This window comes from Halictus rubicundus, chromosome 1 (assembly GCF_050948215.1).
Source record: "Halictus rubicundus isolate RS-2024b chromosome 1, iyHalRubi1_principal, whole genome shotgun sequence".
In the NCBI taxonomy this organism is placed as follows: domain Eukaryota; kingdom Metazoa; phylum Arthropoda; class Insecta; order Hymenoptera; family Halictidae; genus Halictus; species Halictus rubicundus.
The window spans coordinates 20,292,125-20,316,097 of record NC_135149.1 but is presented as its reverse complement, the minus strand read 5'-3'; the positions used below and the strand labels follow the sequence as shown (position 1 = coordinate 20,316,097).

General features: G+C 45.8%; 1 protein-coding gene across 3 annotated transcripts in view; it reads left to right on the top strand.

Annotated features, from left to right (window-relative positions):
• Positions 1–23,354, top strand: part of LOC143357175 (cell adhesion molecule 2-like) — an 85,223-nt gene extending 61,869 nt beyond the window's left edge. For 2 of the 3 annotated variants that reach the window (XM_076793462.1, XM_076793469.1), the window contains exons 5-9: positions 4,445–4,580; positions 11,733–11,866; positions 17,314–17,423; positions 17,554–17,627; positions 21,281–22,993. In XM_076793462.1, coding sequence (XP_076649577.1) covers positions 4,445–4,580; positions 11,733–11,866; positions 17,314–17,423; positions 17,554–17,627; positions 21,281–21,366 — 540 coding nt within the window. In that variant the 3' untranslated portion in view covers positions 21,367–22,993. Of the gene's footprint in view, positions 1–4,444; positions 4,581–11,732; positions 11,867–17,313; positions 17,424–17,553; positions 17,628–21,280; positions 22,994–23,133 lie in introns of those variants that run through there. The other variant, XM_076793478.1, reaches the window with a different exon arrangement.
• Positions 23,355–23,973: the final 619 nt, after the last annotated feature.

Here is a 23,973-nt window from a genome sequence, read left to right as displayed (position 1 = left end):
TACAGTTCGAGCGGTTCGAAAATAATGTATCGACACCCTTCAATTCTTCCAATCTTTTTGCTCTCTCAAATTACAGCTACTCATTTTTGTCATAAATGCACAAAATCCGCAGTCTAATAATCACTTACTTCTCAAAAGAAATGATGCAACGCTGCAGTACGTAAAAGTTTTCGAACCCACAACTTTGCAAGATCAACTCTGAATGCACTGATAGCAACCGTCGTGCGAATTTCGCGAACAAGAATAAGAATAAAAGACGACACTCCAACTAATTACAACATTTGCGGACAAAGCGCTTGTTTCGTAGATTTTAGACCGCCCCGTATGCGGAACCCTTTCCGTAACAGACTATATTCCTGTATCGATAAAGAGTGATAAAAGCAGTCAAAGAAAAAGAGAGGGGGGGGGGCGCTAAAAATTTTTAGATAGGAAAATTAAGTGGCGTTACGTAACGGAACAAGAGGGGCGAACAAGAGGGAAAATTAAAAGTCGAGAACCGGCTAGGTAGAAATATACGATTCTGCCCGCTAAATCCACTTAATTCCTGCTACTCCAATAAGTGTCACGAGAGTGTATCCGAGAGAGAGAGAGAGAGAGAGAGAGAGAGAGAGAGCCAGGAGCCGCTCGCACGCTCGCTGCGCCGAAGAGGGTGAAAAGACACGCTCGCTTTTGTCCACGGAGAAATTTCTTTGTCGATATCGGAGAGCCATTGGACCGAGCCAGATTAATAGCCGTGCTCTCCTCGATCTCGAGAACCGGGCAAAGGGATGAGCCGATTCGGCTCACGTAATGCTCGTTACGCGTCGGCCGATATTAACGAGCGCGCCGAGGAAAACGGAACTTTCGTGCCTTCCAAAACGTGAATCGGAAACGGACGTACACCGTTTCTGTTCCCCGGCGAAACCGTCGTGTCCCGGTTCCCTCCCTCCCCCACCCCCGTTTCGAATAGAGCGTTCCTCTATCTGTTCTTATCTGGAAGAGGTGGTCGAGTTTCGCGATCCGCAGCTTTCTCTCTCTCTCTCCATCGGTTTCCTTCGGACTTTCGGTTTAGGAGTCCCGCGCGATCCGTCAGATCGATCCACGAGATGAGACGAGACTCTGACTGTATCGCGTCGAGACGGTGTTTCTCCCTTCCTCTGTAGAGCTATCCCTCTCTCCCATTACTGTCTCGTTCCGCTCCTCCGATCTCCTTCGTCGGACTGCAGACGTGAGAGAGAGAGCTCGTCTCTCGCATCCTCTCGATTCGTCAAACATTTATTCGGGACGATAAAATCGACCCCGTCGCAGAGTCGCGGGAGCACAACGCGCATCTCACCGCTATCGAAAGGTATCGGCAATTTTACGCTCTTTCTTCCCGCCTATCCCCTGAACCTCCACTCTCTCCCTCTCTCTGTTTTCCTTCTTTGTGCACCTGTCCCTCACCTATCATTCGGTCGCTGGGATATTTGGCCCGAAAAGCCGGCAGAAAGTTAATTAAAAACACTTCGAGCGAGACATAAAAATTTTGTATTATCCGAGATATGTAGTTCAACATACGCGGAACCGTCTATCAATAGTTGTTTTTTCCCATTTATATAAACTCATGACGCAACAGGATTCGTCGAAAGTTCGAAGATCCAATGACACGCGGAAACGCCGTTCGCCTGTCAGCCATTTTTATTCTATGCTTTATAGACAATTCGGCTTCGATTGTGCGGTCGCCTCGATTTTCCAAGCGTTTCCGATCGTTCATTAACGCGTCTACAAATTTCACTAGATAAAATATCCGAAAATCCTTTCCTTCGACCGAAAACGAAGGTCACTTTGTTTTTGTTAAACGCTAAAATGTATTTCTTGTTCCATAATATTGTAGTCGACGTTGAGAGGAATCCAACGATAAACGATGTTATTACCTTGAGCCTGCGAAATAATACTGTGACAGTTTTTGCAGGCTTTTCGGGAGAGATAGTCCGCTGCGGGTCGGCTCGGATAAAATGTCACCGGGCCGTGTTTGCGAGCGAAGCTCAAGATGCGCCGCCGCCGCCTGCTAGTCCGCGTCCGGTCTGAATCGAACACGGAAACTGTAACTGCAACTGCAACTGCATCGGTACACGGCAGCAGCAACGTTTCTGTTCCTGTTCCGCGGCCGCAGTTCTCCCTTTTCCGTTTTACGTCCGGCCGACGAGCGACGTTACCGCGAGCGGAAACGCGCGTTCGATGCGACCGAAACGAGCGGCCGGTAGTTGGACTTTATGTTTATCGCGACGCGGAATGCTCCAATATTCGTGTGCTTAGCGGTTTATCGCGCCGACCCGCCGCGCCCGCGTCTTTCGCCCGCGAGATCCGCGAGTCGAACACAGGATCGCCGGTTTCTACAGACAACAGATTGTAAGAGCCGAATCCTAGACGGAGCTAACTGGACACTTTTACGACCGCAAAGCCAATTTCCTCGTCCTCCCTTCCCAGCGAGCTGCGACTTCTACGATTGCGACGATCCATTCGTTGTCCTACAGTTCCCATGGTCATTTCCTTTGCTTAAATACCGGTTGCGGCTAGATTAACCTGTTCACCGGGGAACCCATTTAATATTCTCCCTGGTGGGTTGCAAGCCATTTTTGGTGCCATCGCGATTTTGGTTCGGAAGATTTCAGCAGTTTGCTGTGGTATTTGGTTTGAGCTTGGTGTTGATAGCTCGTGAACTCGTTGGTATTTTAGGTATTTCAGTCTCTTTTAGCGAATTCGCTACGGGATTGTTTGATATGGATCCCGAAAGCGGTGAAATATCAGGGTTTATTTGTTTTATTTCATTGATTTTTGATTCAGCGAGTCGAGAATTGAAAGTGACACTCGACTGCCCTTGGAAATTTTTTTAATAGGGATAGTGCAATCTAGAGAGTCTCTGTGCCAGAAAAGATTTGGATTTATTGACTAACTTTAACCGCCTTTTCGTTCGTTGTTCTTGATATAGAATTTATTTCCTGCTATGGAAATATTTCAAATGAAACTGGACAATACACTGCTCGGTGTAGACTGGTTTAATTGGTCGACGTGGATTCCTTTTTTAGTCAACAGTTTTTTTTTCTCTGAAAGAGAATTTTGTGAATTTTGGTTTTGTGCTGACTCTATCCGATTAAAATAAGTTTCCAAATTTGACAAGAGTGTTCTGTAAAAACCGATTTCATTTATTCCTCTTAATAGTTTCCATTATTAGCAGACACACTTCATTATTATTCTCTAATATGAGTTATCGTGCATTTACCTCCGCCGAGAAAAGCGGTGATGTTTCGCTCTTATTTAAAATTCTTTCGGTGAATATTAATTACCCGGGCTGGATACGTACACTGTAAGAAGATCGACAATTTTACTGTTAAATCATTCCGAAGTCTACGCGATCCATTAGCCAGGACTACTAAAATAGTCGATCTATAATGATTAGACTGCGGGCCTCCGCAGATTCTCATTTTCGCGAATTACTTTCCTTCTAAATTGACTTCCCTGTCTAAAAGTCTGTCTTCAATTATAATCGACTAAAAATATCGTTCTCTATCTACAATCTAGTAAATATAAAAATTACAAGGTCGATACTATTTAGACTTCGAATTTCAGCTGAATTATTCAACCAACCACTCGATCGAAATAAACAAATAAATTGTCCTATCTCTCCCTGCTATCTGTCTTGTACTACGTCATCTCGAAACTCTTCGTCTACCTATCAATAAGTTTTTTAATTTTTTAATTTTTTATAAGTTTTTTTACCTATCTAAGCCTATCAATAAGATTTTCAGTAATTCTGTTGTAACTACAGAAAGAAAGAAATTTTCATTTGGCTCTTGTGTCTTGCAATCAATGCAAACATTTTTTATCTTGCATAAAGATCTATTTACGACTATTGACAGATTCGATAGAGTATTTTCAAGTAGTCAGAAGAAAGTCAGGAATCAATATAACAAACTCTCGCCTGCTGAAACAGTTCGCCAAGTAACAAGAAGAAGTCAAGTTGCAGTAACAATCCGCCTTTCAATTAGGCGAGTACTCGGTCCAGAATTGGCCACGGCAAACCGTGTCCTGGCGTATTCGAGTTTTGGGATAAATTGAGGATCGTGGGCCAGTCGAACAGATTCGAAGATCCAGGAGGCAGCTGGTGAAAATAGAAATAACGCCAGGCATCGATCTCGACTGTCGCGCCCACGAGATACAGTGATTTCTCTATGTTTGTCACCAAGGCCTGGATGATTAACGTCGCGGAATTATCCCCACAACTGCGGGGAATACCCCGTGATAACATGGCTCGGGTATGTCTCCTAGACGGTACATGACGTTGACATGACCCGTGTTGTTGACATATATCGAGAATTCACTGTACTTTTTGAAAGATAAAGCGGTCTTGTGTCGCGGGACCGATTGTGAGTGGACGGGAATGTGGACAATTAATTTTTAGAGAATTTATCGTTCGATTCTGTTTCAGAAACGCGGTTCAGACCACCAGCAGGTCCGGCTGCTGGACGCGACCCTGCACACCAGAGGACGGTACAAGTGCGAGGTGAGCGCGGAGGCGCCGAACTTCACCTCGGTCAGCGCTGAGGCCAACATGGAAGTCGTAGGTGAGGGAATGCTGGTTCCCCAACCTCCTCCACTTTGCGTCCCCGAACCCCTGTAGCATCACCTTCTCCGACCCGCCCTATTCCGTCCCGTCCTGTACTGTCTTGCTAATTAATGATCCTTTGATCGTGGCCATCGAACTGCCGTAATTTGAGCAAAGCCTTCTTCGTTTACGAGTCTCGACGCGATCCCCAGACCCGATCGCTCGACTTCCGACACCAAGAAACCCCGAGGTATCGATTGTTAATGGGAAACGCGGGTTTGGTTAGCCCTTGTGCACTCATCAGCCCGATTCGACCTAGAAACAGAACCTTGCTCCCGATTGTTGACGCACGCAATTTTTACTCAAAATATTAAACAATGTATTTCGACACTCTCGGTAGAAATAGTGTTGATATTCCGTCAGAAGTATAGAAATCGATCGAACCCTGAAGCGATTTCTCTCACACTGTGAACCGTGACACTTTTCCTACAACTTCTGTAAAAGTTTAGAAAAGCACGTAGTATACTTTTAGGTATGTAGTTTAAGGCTACAAAGTCTAAATGTTGAGAAGAAGTGGAAGAAATGTCACGTTTACAATTACGTTTCTAACACGGAAAACAGAGCTCAGAAAATTTGACCGTGCTCGCGAAGGTCCCAGGATACTATTACAGGGTGATAAAAATTTTTAGTAGCCCGAGAGAGAAAATTGTTGTGTACCTGTCCCCACATCCTGTGATTTTCAAGTTAATTGCAATTATGGGGCACTTATACCGTGTTTTCTCTGTAGCGCCGCGTCTCTATCTCCGCCATCTTACGGCAGCGAGTGTTCCGCCAATGGTAGCGCGGATAAAAGCTTCCACTGCTCCCAAACGTCTCTCCTGCGCGCCTAACCAGAAAAATATCGGATACCTCGCTTGTCTGTAGAATACACAGTGGTCAAATACCACGGTTTCAGTATAACTAAGGAATTTAGCATTAATGTAGAGTCTAGGACGCTACGATGCTACTCATTACTCGGAATTGTACATGGTTGCTCTCTGTACGGTTCGTAACTTCAATTAAACGGATAATAGAGACTAATCTGTGTATATAAAAGCAATTGCGCGCTTGTGGTCGGGCTCGAGACTAACTCTTCCTAACAATTTTAATCCCGAATTAGTGTAGCAACAAATGGATTTCTCGAACTCCTATTTTTCGCATTCTATTAGATTGCAAAAGCATGTGACCTGTTTGAAAATAAAACACAAGCGACCACATTTACTACATTTGTCACGTTGAGCATCTATTTTATGGAAAATTGTGTACAATCTCGATAAACTTTGTGTTGCCGTTTTTGTAAAGCAACATTTACCAGATACTTTTAATGCGGCGAGCGACCGTATCGATTCATCAGGCTCCCGGATTAATTATCAATTCGGGTTTGATTTCAAACAAAAATCCAAAAATCCGTACAATAGGAAAATTTCAGCGCAATGACAAAAGTGCCAATTAATAAATAAATAAACAATACCGTGAATAGTCGCGTTGTTCTATAGGTCTCTTTATTCCAGCACGATTTCGATCCATCGGTCGTGCTGGCTTGAAACAGGAGCCGCGACGAGAGACAAAATGCGAAACATAGACAGAGAGAGAGAGACAGAGAGGGGGGGCAGAGAGAGATAAAGAGAGAAAGAAATGGGAGACAGTTCGATCAGGCCGCGTCAAATTTTAGCGTCGCATAAAGACGAGCCGAAATGCGCGATAAATGTTACGGCCTCGTAAGTCCTCAGCCGTAACACGAACCGCGACGCGACGGTAAGGGGGGCTGCATGAAATTCGCGAGCGGAGAAGCCAAGCGGAAAATTGACGAGCACAGGCGATCGAACTTGAGGTATCGCTATTAATAATTGACAAGTTATCGATAATTTACCGGTACTTGACGATTGATCGATAATATCGTGAACGGTTCGACTCGCCTCCGCAAAAATTCTGCCGAAAATTATCAAGCGATCGCGCTTCAAAAAATTGTACACAGTGCGACGGCAGTCTCTTTGTTTATTTAATCAACGGTGTAAATAATTTGCAATTGCTAAACAGTGTGTTCGACTACAGGTGGGAGAAAATTTAAGGGGTGGTCCTCCATGACAATATCAGACGACAATAAAGAGTAAAAAAATGGTGTTTTCGGCTTCATTTTTTAGTTATTAACGTTGCGTATGTCATAGAGGCGCGCGACAATGACATATCACGTGACAGATACTCCGTGTGCCTTGCAAGAAGCCACGTGGCAAGAATTCGGCGTGTAAACCACCCGACTGAGTCATTCCACACGCATTTTCGGTTCCAGACGAATTATTGGGTAAAGTGTGTGACGTCAAAGCCTAACCATTGAATGCGAGCGAGGACCTCCTTTGACACGTGATTGTCGCGCGCTTTTATGGCGTAAGCAACGTACACCTCTGTTGGTCGGGTTGTCGCACTTCAGGCGGATTTTTAATTGATAATAACCAAAAAATGAAGCCGAAATCGCAAGTTTTTTATTCATCATTTTTGTCTTATATTGTCTTGGAGAACCTACCCTTACATTTTCTCCCTCCTGTAGTCGAATACCTTGTGTAATGTCACCATACATTATTCGAAGCTTATGCAATTCCTTTAGCTCGTCATCTGGTAAATTAATTCATTAAGTTTCTTAAAAAGACTCAGTTGGATCAACTTTTAAAAAAGTTGTCGGCACAACTGGATTTCAAAGAGTACAGCGGACTGTATGTGCTGGCGAAATTAAGCGAGTCACTGTATACCCGGCAGAAGAAACATAATTAGCGTTATTGGTGGTTCAAACCGACTATGAATTGTAAATCAGCCTAGGCACCGTTCCAAATTCGGCTACTCTACATTTTCTGTCGGCCACGAATGAATTATCCGCAAACAACACGGGTATTTTACTGATATCACATCGAATTACCGATAACACTCCGTATCGATATATCGGTATCGATGTCAGTGTTTGAAGACCAGTTTGCAAAAGCGTCGCGACGCTGCTTGGGCCGAGCGGATACGAAGGTTGTCGCGTGGCGTCGCGAAACGGAGAGCCGAGCATCGGCGGCGTCTGCTCATCGAAAGCGACGAAATTCTCTGTCTTTCTTTTCTCGCAGTCTGGCTGCGTTCCTCGAGCTATGCACGATCGATAACCCACCAGGTACCCGCCATTACCGTTACTTTACCGAGCTCGTGGAAAATTTTGTACGTTGCAAATAACCCGGGGGCATCGCTCCCCTCCCGACCACCCTTCCCCCCACTCCCACTTTCCTTCTTCCCTTTCGCCTCGTCTTGTCCTTCTTTCCCTATCCTTACTATCATCCTTCCGGCGGCCGTGTTCCCACTTTCGAACACAACCCCACGTCTTTTTCCTCTGCGCGGAACCAACCACGCTCCGCAACAAGTCGCGCGCTATGATTTTCCGCCCTCGGAACCGGAAGAACGAACCACCGCACCGGCCGGTTTCACACTCGGATAATGGCTCCGAGCTCGAAGAAACTGTGTCGTTCTGATTGGAGCTCGTTTTCTTTAATCCTGGATCGCTTTAATTCAACATGGCTTTAAGGCCCTTGGAAAGAGAGCGACCCGAGCGACGAGTTATCCGCGAGGGATGCAAGTGATCTTATTTTAATGTATTATTTACCCGGAATTGGGTTGGATTTTTTAAAGAAGGGTCCAACAGCGATTGCGGACTTAGTTTCGAGTAAATTTAACTTTTTTCCCCCTCCGACGTTTTCTTGGGTTTAATGGCTTGTCAGTGGCTGAGACCATGTCGTCCTGATTGGAGCTCATTTTATTTAATCCTCATCCGCTCTTTTTTGGCAATAAATAATGTTGATGTTCCAATCACAGTTCTATTTATCAATTTTTTATTTTGTTTTTCTGACGTTCCCAATGTAACGTTTTACTCATTTAATTTGATCGCTAAGAATCGAATAATTCGCCGTTAATTTTCCATTTTTAAAAACAGAATTTACCCACCATATACTGATTTTTGCTAGCGTCTCAAGCTAGGCACAGAGGGGGATGTTAATTAAGGAAAATGGCGTATGGGTGGGGATTAATTTGGCAAATAATGGAATGCATTTCTGTCAGTTCAATTTTTCCGAGTTGCTCTATATATAAGCGTTTTATCTACTCGTTTAATAACAGAGGAATCAATTAGACAGAATAAAAATAGCAAGGGATGCAATCACAGTGAGACAGGCCACGGGAAGAGCATTTAAATTAGCGTGGTGATTGTTAGGATACATGAATAGATGAGTGAACTTTATTGACCCCGTTAGCAGTCCGATTAAAATAATTAAACGAACCAATCGAATCGGGTGATCTATTCAGAAGATTGATGGTGCACAATTTCAAGTAATTAGTGTCGCGCGGCTCTAAATAGTGAGTTCACGTTAAACTCTACTATTGTGCCAAACCATCACGTTTGAAAATCGAGCGTGCTGTTTAACCCCCCCCCCCCCCCCGAAGATGAGCTATTTCAAACAATTTATGGAAATAAAGCACTGAGCCCTTTCAAATTTTCCATTACAAGATTTTCTATACTTTGTAGTATTTCCCACTAGGAATTCGATCACCTTATGAAATACACGACAGTGTCTAGAGTCAATTATTCAGTACAGTTCTAATATTGATCCTATCTAGGATTCACTGTTCAAGATTTATTTTAATACCTTCTTCAATAATGGTAACAATTTCAATCGTGAATCTGCTGTACGAACCGCTTTTAGCTACATATAATCTAGCAATTTCTTCTCTTATTATTTGAAAGTAAATTTCTAAGCTCCGTTCTAAGTTAAATGAGAAGCAGAGGAGCTAGAAAATTAAATTAGACTACAATTAACATCCAACTCTGCAACAGATCTAGCTATCAACGCGCGCACAATGTCTAAAATCTGTTAGAATTCAATTATATATTTCAGTGATACAATTAAATGCCTTTAAGTCAAATCGACTGAAACTGTGCGGAAGGGTTAAAGAGCTGATGATTAGAAGATCCCAGGGTTAATAAAGGAACCCGAGCGACTATGGCTCGAAAATTGCAATTTGCTTGGAGCCCGAGAGGAAAAGAGAGAAAAACGGGAAATAAAGGGGACACTGGAGAGGAAGAAGGGTCTCCCCGTTCCATTGTAAATCGTGCTACGTATCCGCGCGCTCGCGTGCTCTCGCGCTTGCTGGTGCGAGCGAGCGAGCGACTCGGAAGGATCAATCCAATCGCAGTCGCGAATGGCTTCGTTGAATATTCTAAACGAAGCATCACGACAGCTTCGAAGGCTTCGCGAGAGAACGAGCTTTTATCGAGATCGCGACGTCGGGAACCGAAAGCTCCGGATTAAACGACAGTCCGGGAACGCGAAGAATCTCGGCATTATTCTCGCGAGGAGAAAAAGGGGCGCACGGTGTCCGGTTCCCTGCGAGCTACAGCTCCTTTCGATCTCTCCAGTTTCGGTTTCCTAGCTTCCCGGAAGCAAAAAAAGTTCCGTTTGAAATTTTATTTCGCAAAAACAGCTGAGAATCTTCGATGCACTTGCACGGCCACATCCCGCAAAGTACTACCCCGTGGAAAAGCTTCAACAAATTTTTCCTGCTCGCTTTTCGGCCAAATAAAATTCTCCCTACAGGAAAATCTTCGCGAGAACTACAAATTTTCTGCATCGGCTTCAAGAAACAGGAGTTTTGCGGAAATTGATTTTCTGCCCCCTAATAGGATTGAAAAGTCGAGTGTAACGCGATACTATGTATTTTTACCATGAATAGCTTGTGGTTCTTTACGCCAGATAAAAATTTCCTGCATCAATCTTCGCGGAGAGCTAAAAACGTCGAGAGGAAAATGCTGTTTGACAATTTCAATAGAATCTGATTTCTTCGCGCAATAATTTCAGCAAATCCTTCATAATAAAACGCGATGTTTCGCAATGGCACTTCTACTTTTACTGTTTCGCGTAGCACGTAGCCAATTTCGCTATAAATATATCAAATCCGCGCAGACTAGTCATAAAATCCGCGCGGCGACGCAACAATGAGCATAAATTGGTAAAAATGTTGATTCGCACCAGGGTGGAGGGGGGGGGGGGGGGGAGGGCGTTGCAGTGTATCGAAATCGTTGATAGAAACGGCCGGTAGAATGGGGGAAACGAGGTATAGAGGTTCGGGAATCAAAAGTGTATCGGTATATCGGCAATAATTTCGTTTGCGGTCTGCTCACGCACGCTAAAACATTTTTCGCGCCCCGTGCTTCACGATTATACTTTACCGGGCAATATACTTCGTGTTTAATGCTTACTTAACGCTCATTTAATGCCTATTTAATGCGCCATAAAGTCTACCTTCGTCTAATTCTGTCACATTCTCCCGGGTTCGGTTTAATAACACCGGTTGTTAGCCGCATGCACCTCTCGCAACCGCCGCACAACCCCCAGCGCCTTCTCTCGCGTTTCTACTTTCGTTCCACTTTATATCGGTTTATTCTGGCCGCGCTTTTAATCTTTAATTTGTGATTATTTCGTCTGCTATTTATTTCTCCGCATTCTTTGCTTTACACCGAGTTTTACGCTGCTTTTCGCGCCATTCTTTACGTTAATGCCATACACCTCGGCCGTTTTCGTTATCGCTCCTTCTGCCGCTGCACGACCCTCAAATTATTGGGGCCGCAAAATTTCTTTCAAAGCAAATTGTCGTGGTACTGTAAAAATGGTGACAAGTCCGTGAGAATTACGGCGGATATATTTTATCGACAAATTAAGACCGAAGCACTAAAACGCCGGCCAAATTAGAACAGAGCATGATCAAAGAAAACGAGCAGCGAATCAGGACGATATACTCGTTTCGAAGAGCACTATGGTGACTAGATAACGGCGAATAATCTCGCGAGGAGGAGCATAATCCGAATCGGCTAAGAGGGGACGTTTAATCGCGCGAGGTGTCGAGTTCGAAGCGGGACAGAGTCGCGGAAAGCGTTTCCCAGCAGACTGGCGTGTCGTTAACGAGGGAGAGGGTCTCTGTCTCTCTTTCTCTCCCTCTCTCCTCGGCGCTTTCTGTTCCCGTAAATCGGGTTCCAAGAGGAGCCGTTTATTAAAAAGCCTGCTCGGATCCGCGCCGAGGGAGCCGAACTAAAAGCGATCGCGCGTAAACGTCTCTTGCGTTGCAGTTCTTCCGCAAGATGGCCCGACGATAACAGGCGAGGAGAAGGTTTACGCTACCGGCGACGTCCTCGACCTGAATTGCACCAGCGGCAAGTCTCATCCCGCCGCGAACGTCACGTGGTTCATCAATGGGGAACAGGTGAGCCGAAAAACCTACCTGACACGCGTCTCTCTATCCACTCTTCGCGACATCGCGGTCGCGAATTGATTTCCTACGAGAAAATCCTCGCCGATTTGTCTGTGAACCCTTTCGGCGCTGTGGGACGATTGTAATTGTGAATGTGGAGCTGATTAATCAGCTATCAATTTTTATCAAAATTTTATTTCACAACATTTCTTCGCCTCACAACCCCCTTCCAAAGTCGTTTCCGTTTAGCAACCCCTTTCTTTGGTTTGCAAAATTCTGAATAGACCAGAGTAGAATTTTCGTCTAGTTGTTAGGGGTTTCATCAGTAGAGCGAGGATTTCCAAACATTAATAACACTTAAGAGTGATACAAAATTTAATATAATACAAGGCTTTATGGTTTTCAATGTTCCACATTCATTTAGAACTTCTGCGAGTCATTCAAGAAGGAAATCAAATTTCATTTTGCATCCATTCCTTCTTAACTGTTTTTGTACATCTGCATAAACTTGCGCGGTTTGTTCATAATACTGCTGAGCAGATAAAAAATTCTGTTGCACTTCTTTACACGTTTTTTCCCGACGGGCTTCAGAAGATCAGAGATGCTGTAAACGCATAAACTTGGCAGTCCGGTAATGAGCGTTAAGAAGTTAGATTGAAAATACAGTAGAACTGAAATTTTAACACCCTGAGATCTCCTCGGCGCCCGCGTTGAGGGACTGCAATCTACGTAGTTGTTAATTCTCTAAAACACACTTTTAATCGTAGTTCGGTCAAACTCAATCTCCTCATTGCACTCGATTAAACAGGCACCAATTTAAATTACTAGCTGATCAGTTCGACAATGCTTTCTAAATTCTGGGTCCAAATGGACCCAGGCATAAATACACAGTAGCCAACCTTTAGATATAGGATCATACTTTCAAGTTTTACCCTGTTAACTGGACAAGGATAGGTTCTAGTAATTCTTCACTTTCTTCTAATTCTTTAATCTTATTGTGTCATAGTGTGCATGTTGGCGCGAACGACGTAGTTACATCAATTTTATTTATTTTGTCTTCGTAGGTGCTAATGGTTGAAAAACTATACACCCAAGTGCACGTTAATTTTCTATTCCCTCGTTAATTAAACAAAACATTCTTCATTATATCACAGCGTCCATATTAGTGCGAACTATATTGTACCTACACTAATTCTCACAGAATCGTAGCTGCAATTCCGTTGATCACGTCTTTACAACTGTACGGAACAGAGAAATGAAATAGCAAACCACTAACAATTAGTTAAGACCACTCATCAGCGAGTCGCGCCGCAGATAAAAGAAACTTCCGACCCCAATTAGAAGAACATAGCGCCGAAAGGGTTAAGCGATCGTCGCAGGTTTCGTCGGCCGTGGCAGTGGCGTGGGTGGGAATTGCTCTGACTAGACGGCGAGGAGAGAGAGAGAGAGAGAGAGAGAGAGAGAGAGAGAGAGAGAGAGAGAGAGAGTGAGTGGGAACCGGTAAATGGCAGGATGGAAAGGATCGTTAACCGAAGCAGGGGAGGAGACGTCGTCGTCGTCGTCGGCTGCGACGACAGAGTGGGCGACAGCAGCGACGGCGACGCGATGCTTGATGAGCCAAAGCGCCAATTAACGAACGGGGCCGAAACCTGCGGCACGGGTGGAGCGCGTAAACGCGTCCGCCTCTGCCATCGTCGCGAGACGCGCCTGTTCGAGTTTGCATTATTCGAAGAAAGAACGAACGCTGTGGATAGAGACAAGAGTGGAGGAGAGGGGAGGGAAGCGCCGTTCGAGCAACGAAACTCGTACAATTCGGTTAATTGTTAATTACCCGGCGTCGCGCGGGCGGCGACAGGAATTCAATTTTCCGTCGAAGGAGAAGCTCGACTCGACTCGACTCGACGACGCGCCGCGCCACAGCGTTTCGATTCTTCCGTTCTCGACGACTTAGCCGGGTATTTTAAATATAATCCGCAAAGTGGAGGCAGTTGATGCGCCGGAAACTCGCAGACACCGGGACGGACGCGCGAGCGTGCACGGTCTTAAAGACTGCGCCGATGAACGGCGAAGCTCCTTTAGGGCTTCGCAGCGAATCGAGCCCGCCGGCTCGCAAAAGTTTCCTCTTATCCGTTCCGCGTCCACCCCCACCACCCCTCCTCAACCTGCACCGCTTTTCCCCGCCTCCTATAGCCACGCGTTACGCTCGCTTCCTCCGGTGGAAAACTTGCCAACCTTCTCGACGATGTCCATTAGGAGTTGAGCGAGTTTAGCGCGGCACTTAACGCGAGCAATATTGTTTCGAAAACGTTCCTCGTCACGAGTCTAGGAAAGATTCGCCAGGGCGCTGCGTCGCGACGCCCACGCGATCCCTTTTTAACCTTACTCTCTCGACCGTCTGCGCGCCTCCAGAGACCCACGACAACGACAGATATCCGTTCCGTTCTATACACCTCCCAGAGCCCGCTAATCTTCGACTCTCTTTCAATTAGCCTGCGAGTTTCGCGCGAGCTGCCGAAGCCCTTCGACTTCGCCACTGCCACACTCGACTGCCTCTCTTCCGCTTCCAACGAATCGATTGTCGCCGTTCTCCGTGCAGTACGCATACGGTGACCATACGTTCTTTACCTGAGAGCATGGTTCTTTATTTCATTCCTGTGCCCTTTAGATTTATCCGTTTCTTTAGATTTATCCATTTTGTCCTTTATTTTGCGAATCGAGGTAACTTTCTGTTCGCAACGAACATGTTACTGGAACGTAACAGTCTAGTCAGAGATAGTCAAATCACTTCTATGCGCTTTGTTGTCTCAAGTCATAGTTGAAAGTTCTGATCGAAGAATGGCGACGACATGATGAATCCTGCTAACAGAGATGGCCTGAGATTTTTAAATTCTTCGCATATAAAGACGTACCTTTTAAAAATAGTTTAAAAATCGTTGAATTTTTTAGACCCACCGGTGAACGAGTATTTTCATTAATGAGTGACGTGTGCACCAGTGAAAAACATATTGAATGCCACTTTGACACGAATCGTGTACAATTACATGAATTTTCAATACACCGATTTATTAAACAAAAAATTCGTTCGTGTGAAAAGTATAGAAATTACATTTTTTTTCTCGACGCGACACAATTCCTGATTTGTCCATTATTTTCTCCAAAAAAGTATGGTCACCGCCATGTACGACTCATAATGTACAAAATTTAAGGTAAATAATATAACGTAACAAATGCTTAAAATAAAAAAAGATATAGTGTGGTCACCGTAAGTACGCAGGGACAGTGTAAAGCTATACGCGCACGCGGTCAATCAACGAGCCCTCTCTCGGCTATAACCTGTGATTTGCTTGAAGTATGATAGAGCCTGCTACGAGTTTCTTTTCCGTAAACGGATTGTACTGGAGTCATCTGGATCGAGCATCGAGCGGCTTTAAGCGGCTTTAAGAGGCTTTAAGCGGCAAGCTGCACGAGTCGAGAATGTTTCGAGATACGCGTTACCGATGTTCGATGTGCTCGGTTGAGTCATATTAGAGTTTTTGATCGTGTGCGAGGTTAGATGAATTATTAACGTAAGGGAGCATCGAACTGCGTTAAGCGGCTCTAAGCGGCTTTGAGTGGCGAGCACCTGGAGCCAAGAAGGCTCGAAGAATTGCTGCACTCTTGATTAATCTACTAAGACGTTCTGTCTTATACGTTCCGAATCGTGTACAATTTTAACCGATTGCATTTTTTTCTTCAAATTCCTTTAAGCGGCTTTAAGCAGCTCTGAGTGGCTTTGGATATTCAGCAAGTTGAGTCAAAAATGCTTGTCAACTTATGTCTGTCAATTAATCTGCGGAGTTCTCCTAGGTTATATAGGTCTAGATCGTATACAATTTTGAATGATTTATTATCAGTCTGCGGATTTTATGCGTTTATAACAAAAAATGGGTAGCTGCAATTTGGTACAGTATAATGATCGGAAGAATCGAATAGCATCAATATTTTCGACCTAGCAAAATGTTTAAAGAAACGAGAATATTCTTGAGCGGCTGCTACATCTTGTAACAAATGCGGAACATTTTCATTTTGAATTAGGATCGGCAGTCTATTCATTATAGACTGACATCAAACGGCTGTAAGCAGCTCCGAGCGGCTTTGAACATCGAGCGGCTTCGAGCCTCGAGCAGCTCGATCCAAAAATCAGAGTACGTCACCATCTACGTACCGGTTTAATTAGTCCATTCGGCGTTAGAGTCCTCGTACGTACTTGAACGAACACCCGGCGTTACAGAATCCGTTTTAGTTCGCGAACTACTAAATTAAATCGCTACTTTACCGAACGGTAAGATCAATGGACCCCAAAGTACCGGCACTAAAGACACGATTAAAAATATTATTAACCCGGTACCCGTTCATCCGTGGACTACCGCACGTTTCAACCTCGAAGAGATCCTTTGAAAGAACCTCGAACGCCTGTAAGTGTACTCCGCGTAAGAGGAACCCGATTCGACCGCCGCGCCGTATCAGTCAATTTTCATCCCGTAATCTCTTTAGAAACGACTCCATCGCGTACATCGCGGTTCTTCCGTATCCGCGGGAATGTAGCATAATAAAGCTGAATGGTGTAGCAGCAGCGGCAGCAGTGGCTGATCCAGATGCCACGGTTGGCTCGCATGGCAGGCTCTCGTATCGTAAAAGACACTCGAGGCAGAGCTGGATGGAAGCAGAGCTATCGGCTCGAGGCAGGTTTAGCGTGCTCGCATAGCTTAATACCCAATCGAAACAGGAAGCGGAACAAGCGATTGGGATCGTTCGTTCTACGGGAGCGGCACTCTCGGCCGTCGTCGAGCGTATCCTCATCGTGCTGCTCCCGATCGTCCAGGTGCAATCGTGCACCGGCGGTATCGCCGTCGTTGCATCGCAGTTGCACCGCGTCGCGAACGCACCGCCGAAGAGAGAAGTCGCGGCAATTCGAGACGCACAGCGGAAATAGCGCCGGGCAATCTCCATACACGACCACGATAATCCGAAACTCGTTTCGGTCCGCTCCGGGCAAGAAAGTCGCCGGCAAGTTTCATCGGCTGAGCCGGCCGTTTAACCTTTTATCCGCGGCTCTCCCCGAGGCGGCGATCGTCTTCCGTGATCCAACGATCCAGCCGTTCCTCCGTGGATCGAAGAATTAACTGCTCGAAGCTGTATCGATGTTATTGAGAGAATTATCCGTTCGCACTCGGAACTATTTCAACTCGGGAACGAAAATATTTTAAAATCTCGTTGATTTCATCGTTTTCGAATCTGGACGGGCATTATAAATACATCGCGCAAACATCGACACGGGGAAGTTGATTTTTTGCCAAACACGAACAGCTTAGTTTCTTCGATCTGACCCACCGTGGCCCCGTCGGGGAGACTCGTTGCCAAAAAGAGAGAATAGAACCGAAGAGCCACGGTGTTCCGTCGCTGGTGCTCGTTCGTTTCAGGTATCACCGGACTCGGAAACGGTGTACGAGCAGCACGGCCTGTTCGCGGTGATCTCCAGTCTACGACTCCGGCTGCAGTCCGCTCACATCTCCGACAAAATAAACGTCAGGTAATACCATCCCTCCCGATAATACGCACCAACCAACCAACTAACCCATCAACCACCACCATTTGAAAACCGCGTTACCATCCAGCCTCGTTCAACGACTAATCCGTCTCTCTATCCGTTTCTTCCGAAGATGCGAGGCGACCGTGGAATTGGATACGAGGTCGGACACGCCGTTCGCCGAGACGCGCACCACGGAGGTATTCGGTAAGCATTGGCGCGATTGCGCGCCTTCCGTTTTCCATCTCTACCCCAGTTTTTATTCCCGTTTCCTTTTCTCTCTCTCTCTCTCTCTCTCTGTCTTTCTCCCCATTTTTTTTCTTTTTTTTATTCCTTTCGCTCCACACGGCCTTCTCTACTCGTTCAGGAGAGTTGCTAGACGAGCTAGGCGGGTAAAACGCGGCAAAACGACGGAGGCGTTAATTAACGCGAGCTTGACGGCACGAGAAACGATTACCTCGTTATTCCCGGACCGAAAGAGCCGCGGAACGAGCGGGAGAACGCGACGACTCACTTTCGCAGGAAATTAAGCATCGCCCCCGCGAGCTCCGACGAATTAAGGATGCTTTACGATCGCCGTTCGCTGTTCGCCGTTCGTCGCTGTCCGTGGAGAACCAAGGGGAACCTATACACTCCGCCGCAGAAAGGCCGTCTCCTTTCCGCATTTCAAGTCTCCTTCGCGCGGACTCTTTTCCGCAAACCCGAGCCCCGCCATCCCCGGCCACCGCGATCCATCGAAATTAAAACAATAATTTACTTCTCGGTTACATTTCCCGACCACTTCGTTCCCTTCTCTACGAACCCGCTCCATTCGTTTCCTCGGGACCGACCCCTTTCGTCTGCCTACTGGCGAATCGACGACGAGGTCAGACCTTATTCTTTTTCTCGGGCGGAGATTTTTCAAAAGGGCTCCGGGATTCATTGGAAAGGGTTCGGGAGTAGTGTACGATTTTTATTTCAATTGTATCTCTCTTGGTGGGTCCACTTTGCAGGCTTAGCGGTTTTTTCTTTTTTCTTTTTCTTGCGTGAACTGGGAATTTTTAAAAGTGCTTCTTCGTAATTGCAGCAGGGTTGGAAGTACTGTAGGATTTTTTAAATTTGAAATTTTCACGGTGGTTCTACTTTAGAACGCGAAAAGCATCGAGTAAAGTTATAAAAATTATCATGATTTTACATGTCTTTTTCATTTTCTTCAGGGGAGAACATTTTTCAAAAATATTTCTATCCTCTTGGGGAGGGGCCAGGGGTGTTATATAATTCTTATAAATTAGAATCCTCAGGGTAGTCCCAAGCTCAGAAAACACAGGATATAAACTCGGAAACATCATGGTGCTCTTCCAGAAGACAGGCTGGACTTTTTGTCTTTTTAGTGTGCGGGAAAATTTAAAGAAACGTTCTTAACCCCATGAGGGAGGTTCCAGGAACAGTGTAGAATTTCTACTCACAGCAACTCCCATGATGAACGCACTACAGAAGCTTAGGGAATATCAAAAACTCTTACGAACGAGTTATATTGCCTCTAAGAAAGTGGGGTGGTATTTGTCTTTCTTTTTCTTAACATAAATAATTTAAAATCTTTCCTATTATGAAAAGAACGAAGAATGCTGTAGAACTTCTACCTTCAAAAATCCCAATAAAGCATAACCCTTTATTCATATAAAAAAGGAAGAACGCAACAAAAGGCGAAAAAGAAAACACTCGACGTTGCCCCAGTGTGGCCGTAGCTTTAAATGTACGAACTCCCACAAATGCAACAAGACATCATCCCCGAGCCAAGACAATCTTCTCCCTTCTATTTTCTCTCTCCGAATGTAAATGTTTTAAAAACACGTCGAGGAACGTATGGAGAGGAGTCGGAGAGGGGTGGTCTAGAATTTCTGCCCATTAAAATTTCACCGGCTCTACCAAGCTTAGGGGGCACCGCAAACCCTAACGAATACATTACGGACGCCCTTCTCCGAAGTCACGGTCGTCTTTTTGTTTTATTTCGATGAGAGAAAATCTTTCGCAAACAGAGCCACCCCCGTTTTCAGGGGCCGTGTAGGATATTTGCCGAGTGAAATCCGCGCGTACCCGCCTCGGTAGCTCGCGGCCCGCCCGGAAACTCTTCCAAACGCTCGGGAGTGTACTTTTGCGAAATATGGGGGCTGTTTCCGCGCGTACACGCGATCGAACCGCGTTTATTTAGTTAGGTATGCCGCGGCACGTCGTACGAATCTCGCGAGCACCGGCTAGTCGAAACGGTCCACCGGATTCGCGCGTAACGACGCCATTGTTTGGCCACGGCCGGACCAAACCGACCAGAGAGAGAGAGAGAGAGAGGGAGAGAAAGGGTTGGTGTGCACGCAACTCTGTGTGAGGGGCAACCGGTCGGGAGAAAATCGGTGCTCGAAACGACGCTATCGATCTCGACTCACGAGAAAGTCGCGTTTCTTCCAAGGGAACCTACTCCCAGCTTTTCGCTCGATCGAAAGCGACCACCCCGAATCGCGCCACGATTCAGAAACTAGGGGATGGAAGGGGTGGAAAGACTGTGTCGAACGTCTGGACGAAATTACTCTTAACGATCCTCGATTTTCTCGTTAGCCGGAATCGTTCCTGCGAGCGACCTACCTTACCGCGCTCCCTATCCTGAAATTTAGAGACGTCTCGATGGAACTTCGAAACCAGAACGTATCAAAGTGAAATCTGGATTGAGACATTTCCTCGAAATATTCCGTTCCAGCGGTGGCTATACCGTGGCTGATAAAAATAAGAAATTCCTGTTCAATTTTTACGCTTTTCCTCCGAAGAACCGAGACTCATTCGAGATGCAGTCTGAATAGCGATTTTAATTGACGGTGCTTATATCTCTTCCTTAAAATAGAGAAAGCATTTAAAGAATGTAAAAGCGCTGTTTTAGTATTGCCAACGATTATTGAGAAAAGAAATAAACGTAGCTTTTATGTCCTGCAATCAATGCAAACAGTTTTTGCATAACGCTCCGCAGACTAGTTATCGCGTTTTAGAATATTAATGTGATTGACTGCAGCTCGAGTGTCATCGTAGAGATTATTCGTCTGTGCATCTATGAGAGAAAATTGATTTCTCTAAATGTCAGTTTTCCCGATCGGGACTTTTCGATCGTCCCGAAAGACCCTCCAACGAATCCTCTATACGGAGAAACTTTCCATCGGACGCCGCCACCCCCACCCCCCGCGCGTTCCCATCTCGGCTTATCGACGTTCGTAACCTCTTTCGTCGTCGGCCCTGTCGCGCGGGAGAGCGTCGCGACGCCGACGTCGCTTTCACGGCCGACTAGCGGCACGAATCGAGGATGAACGTCGCTCCGCGTCGACCGAAGAGCAAAGTTATCGGCGCGACGAGCCGCGAACTTTCCTCCTCGATGTGTACCCTGGAAAAGCTTCAAATTGTCGCGAGAACGACGATCTCTTCCCACCCCCGGTCGGACCGTGCGCGAGCCTGCTTCGGAACCTCTTCTTCATAGTCCACGCGCGTGAACCTTTGATCCTGATGCACAATCATTTTTATCTGTGCGCAACGTCCTGGACCGTCGAAACACGATTTCGATAGTGTTCTTAACGCTTTATTTACCGGAAGCCTGTTCGTAGGTCCTTTAACGGCGGTACGGATACAAAAGAAGCTGAAAAATTTCCCATTCCCCTCCCCAAATCATTATCGAGCCGAGCCTGCTAGAACAGGGGAGGATCGACTGACGTTTAGACTCGAGTAACAATAAAGCCGGGAGGGAGTCGTCGCCGATCCCGAAAGCTCGATTTACAAAAGCCCGTTTGCCCGGTGGCCGAGCGGAGCGATAAGTCCAGGGCCGTACGTGTTAAGTATACTGTTGGCTGTTGCAGTGGAGGGTCACGCGAGCGCTGCAACCTCCTGCATGTGCTTGACGGTGGCGAGTGCACTGCTGCTGCGGCTGTTGCCGCCGGTTTAGAGACTCGAACGGCGGGACAGCGGATCGGATCGTCGATTCGAGACCGTCGTGTCTCGCGGCCTACCTCGCCCACAACAACGGAACCGGAGCACCTCTTCGATCGGGTCCACGAGGTTCTACCATTGAGAAACAAGAGAGAGAGAGAGAGAGAGATGACCCTCGCGATGAACGTCGAACGTCGCAGGGACCAGAGGAGAAACCCCTTCGACGAGCCTACAAACGACACCAGGGCCCACAGGGCCCAGACACGAATCCGTTTCAAGCGACACGATGATACGCGAGATTCGATTGATTTGCCGAAGCATTCTGGGCCTGGTCATGACAGGAACCGCTCGGCTGAGGCCCAGAATTGTGTGACTAGGTTCACGGACTACGGTCCTGCCTCGATAATTGTCGCTGGTGGAATTTGTTAAGAGTTCGAGATAGTTTCTTAGAACTTCCGGAGAGTTGGATGGAGAATTGTAGAAAGGGAGAGGATAATAGGGTCGTAGGACCCAGTGGGAGGTACTGTTGGCAGCTGAGAAGGTGGTAGTGGTAAATATTCTATAAGACAGAGGTGTAGAATTTTGTTTCGATTTAAAAGACGGAAGCGACATTTAAATTTAACAAGGGCGGAAAGTTTAAAGATCGTCAATGGTAAAGCTGATTTTTATCCTCTCGACTCCCAACGGTACGTTTTGTAAGACGAAAACGGGAAGCTAAGTGGTTTGAGCAGGCGGTGAGGACGAGAGTGACAATTATCGAGGCAGCACCGTAGTCGGGACGAAAGTCTCGAGCGAAGCGTCTCGATGTTCCGCCGCATATCCCGCCGTGTTTCTCGCAATGACGCGCACCTGCGTAGCACACGCAACGTTACGTGTACCCGTTTACGGCTTCGAAGCTTCCACTGTCCCGTAATCGTACTTCCGAAAAAAAAACGACGCGTTGCACTTTCTCGCGCCGCCACTCTCGTAGCTCGTAGTCGCCACCACCGAACAACAGTTCAACGACCGGACGGACTGACAGACGAACCGACGTCACCGATCAAATCGGCGTTTCGGGTGCGAGCTGTTTTTGCTGGGACATTCGTGAATTCATTCCGAGAAAACGATCAGACATATCAAGTTAACATATTGCGGATATGTTTACACATGTCTGAAGCAATAGCACGAATTTTTGTAGGGCCACCTGTTTAAAATTGCGTGAATTCGTTGTGTCCGACGATAGCCACATTCGAGACGAACAAAACAGGATATGATTTGTTTTATTCGGACGACTGAAACAGGATCAATGCACTCGAGTGAGAGTCAGTTGGACAGTTCTGTCGCGACCTGATCTCGGATATTCATTAATAGCTGCCACAATGTTCAATAGGATGTCTTATGAAAATTTGTGCTGGTACTTCAAATATCCACAAGTACACCTGCAACATTTCAGCTCAGTAGCTCCGATCGTTTTCTTGAAATTAATTTCCAAATATCGCATTGAGGACGAGCGTCTCACCCCTCAAAAATAGCCGAATCGATCGTATCCACTTTCCTCGCGACTTCCTTCCGCAGCGCGGAAACGCATCGTGTCGCGTGCGTTTCTTGCGCGCCGATACAAACTGTATGTATGTGTGCGAGCAAGTCTGTATACTTGTATATACCTGAGACGCGCGTATACCTGCCGTATCTGCGTACCTTATCGAATAGAAGAGAAAAAGAGAAAGAGAGAAAGTGAAGAACGAAAGAAAGAGAGAAGATCCGAGAGGTCGAGTCGATGCGATACTAATCGCGCTTTCCGTAGCATAGACAACGACCGGTGGGCCGTGTTTCTGGAGGTCGGGCCACGACTCTTCTTCGGGACGTCGATTTCCAGAGAGACGAGACGAGACGACAGAAAAAAAAAACAAAAACAAACTCTGTTATTCGCTCGTCGACAGCCGAACGCTCATCGGAAACGATCGCGTACTTGTGTGTATGGCCTAATGTATATATTTCGCATATTTAGTAAATAAATCGTATTTCATTACAGCCGTCTGCTATTCCATCACCTTCGACCCCTCCTGGTAACCCTATCTTAATTGATACACTCCATTTTCATTTATATGCATGATCAGGGTTCTCTGATTAGAAGGAAGCATCAGTCAAGTAACAATTTATTTCTGCTACTTTTAATTTTAATAAGTAGACCGCGGATTTTACACTAAAAATTGATTTATTCTTTAACACTTTGACTGCCAAATCAAAGTAAGTTATTTAATGAAATAAAAATTGAAGAAAATTAAATGTATGATATTGAGAAGTCCTCCAACTTTCTTGAATTTTACAGACCCCAATCAAATTTGGTACAACGAATATATTAACGTAAAAATTCATTTCAAAACCTGGACAAATAATTCCGTCACCCGCATATGATTGACATGGCAGTAAACGTGTTAAATAATTTTGATAGGTTGAAAATGAAATACTGAAGTAACGAGCGGTTCCATAGAGCAAGAATTCCCTCATTTTATTTCTTTAGACACCGTAACACGTTTGATTATATTTTTGTATGCATTAACCCTTAGCACTCGAATGGCGACTATAAGCCGCCACTAAAAATTGCTATATGTTTAATATTATTAATCATAAAGAGTTTAAGAGT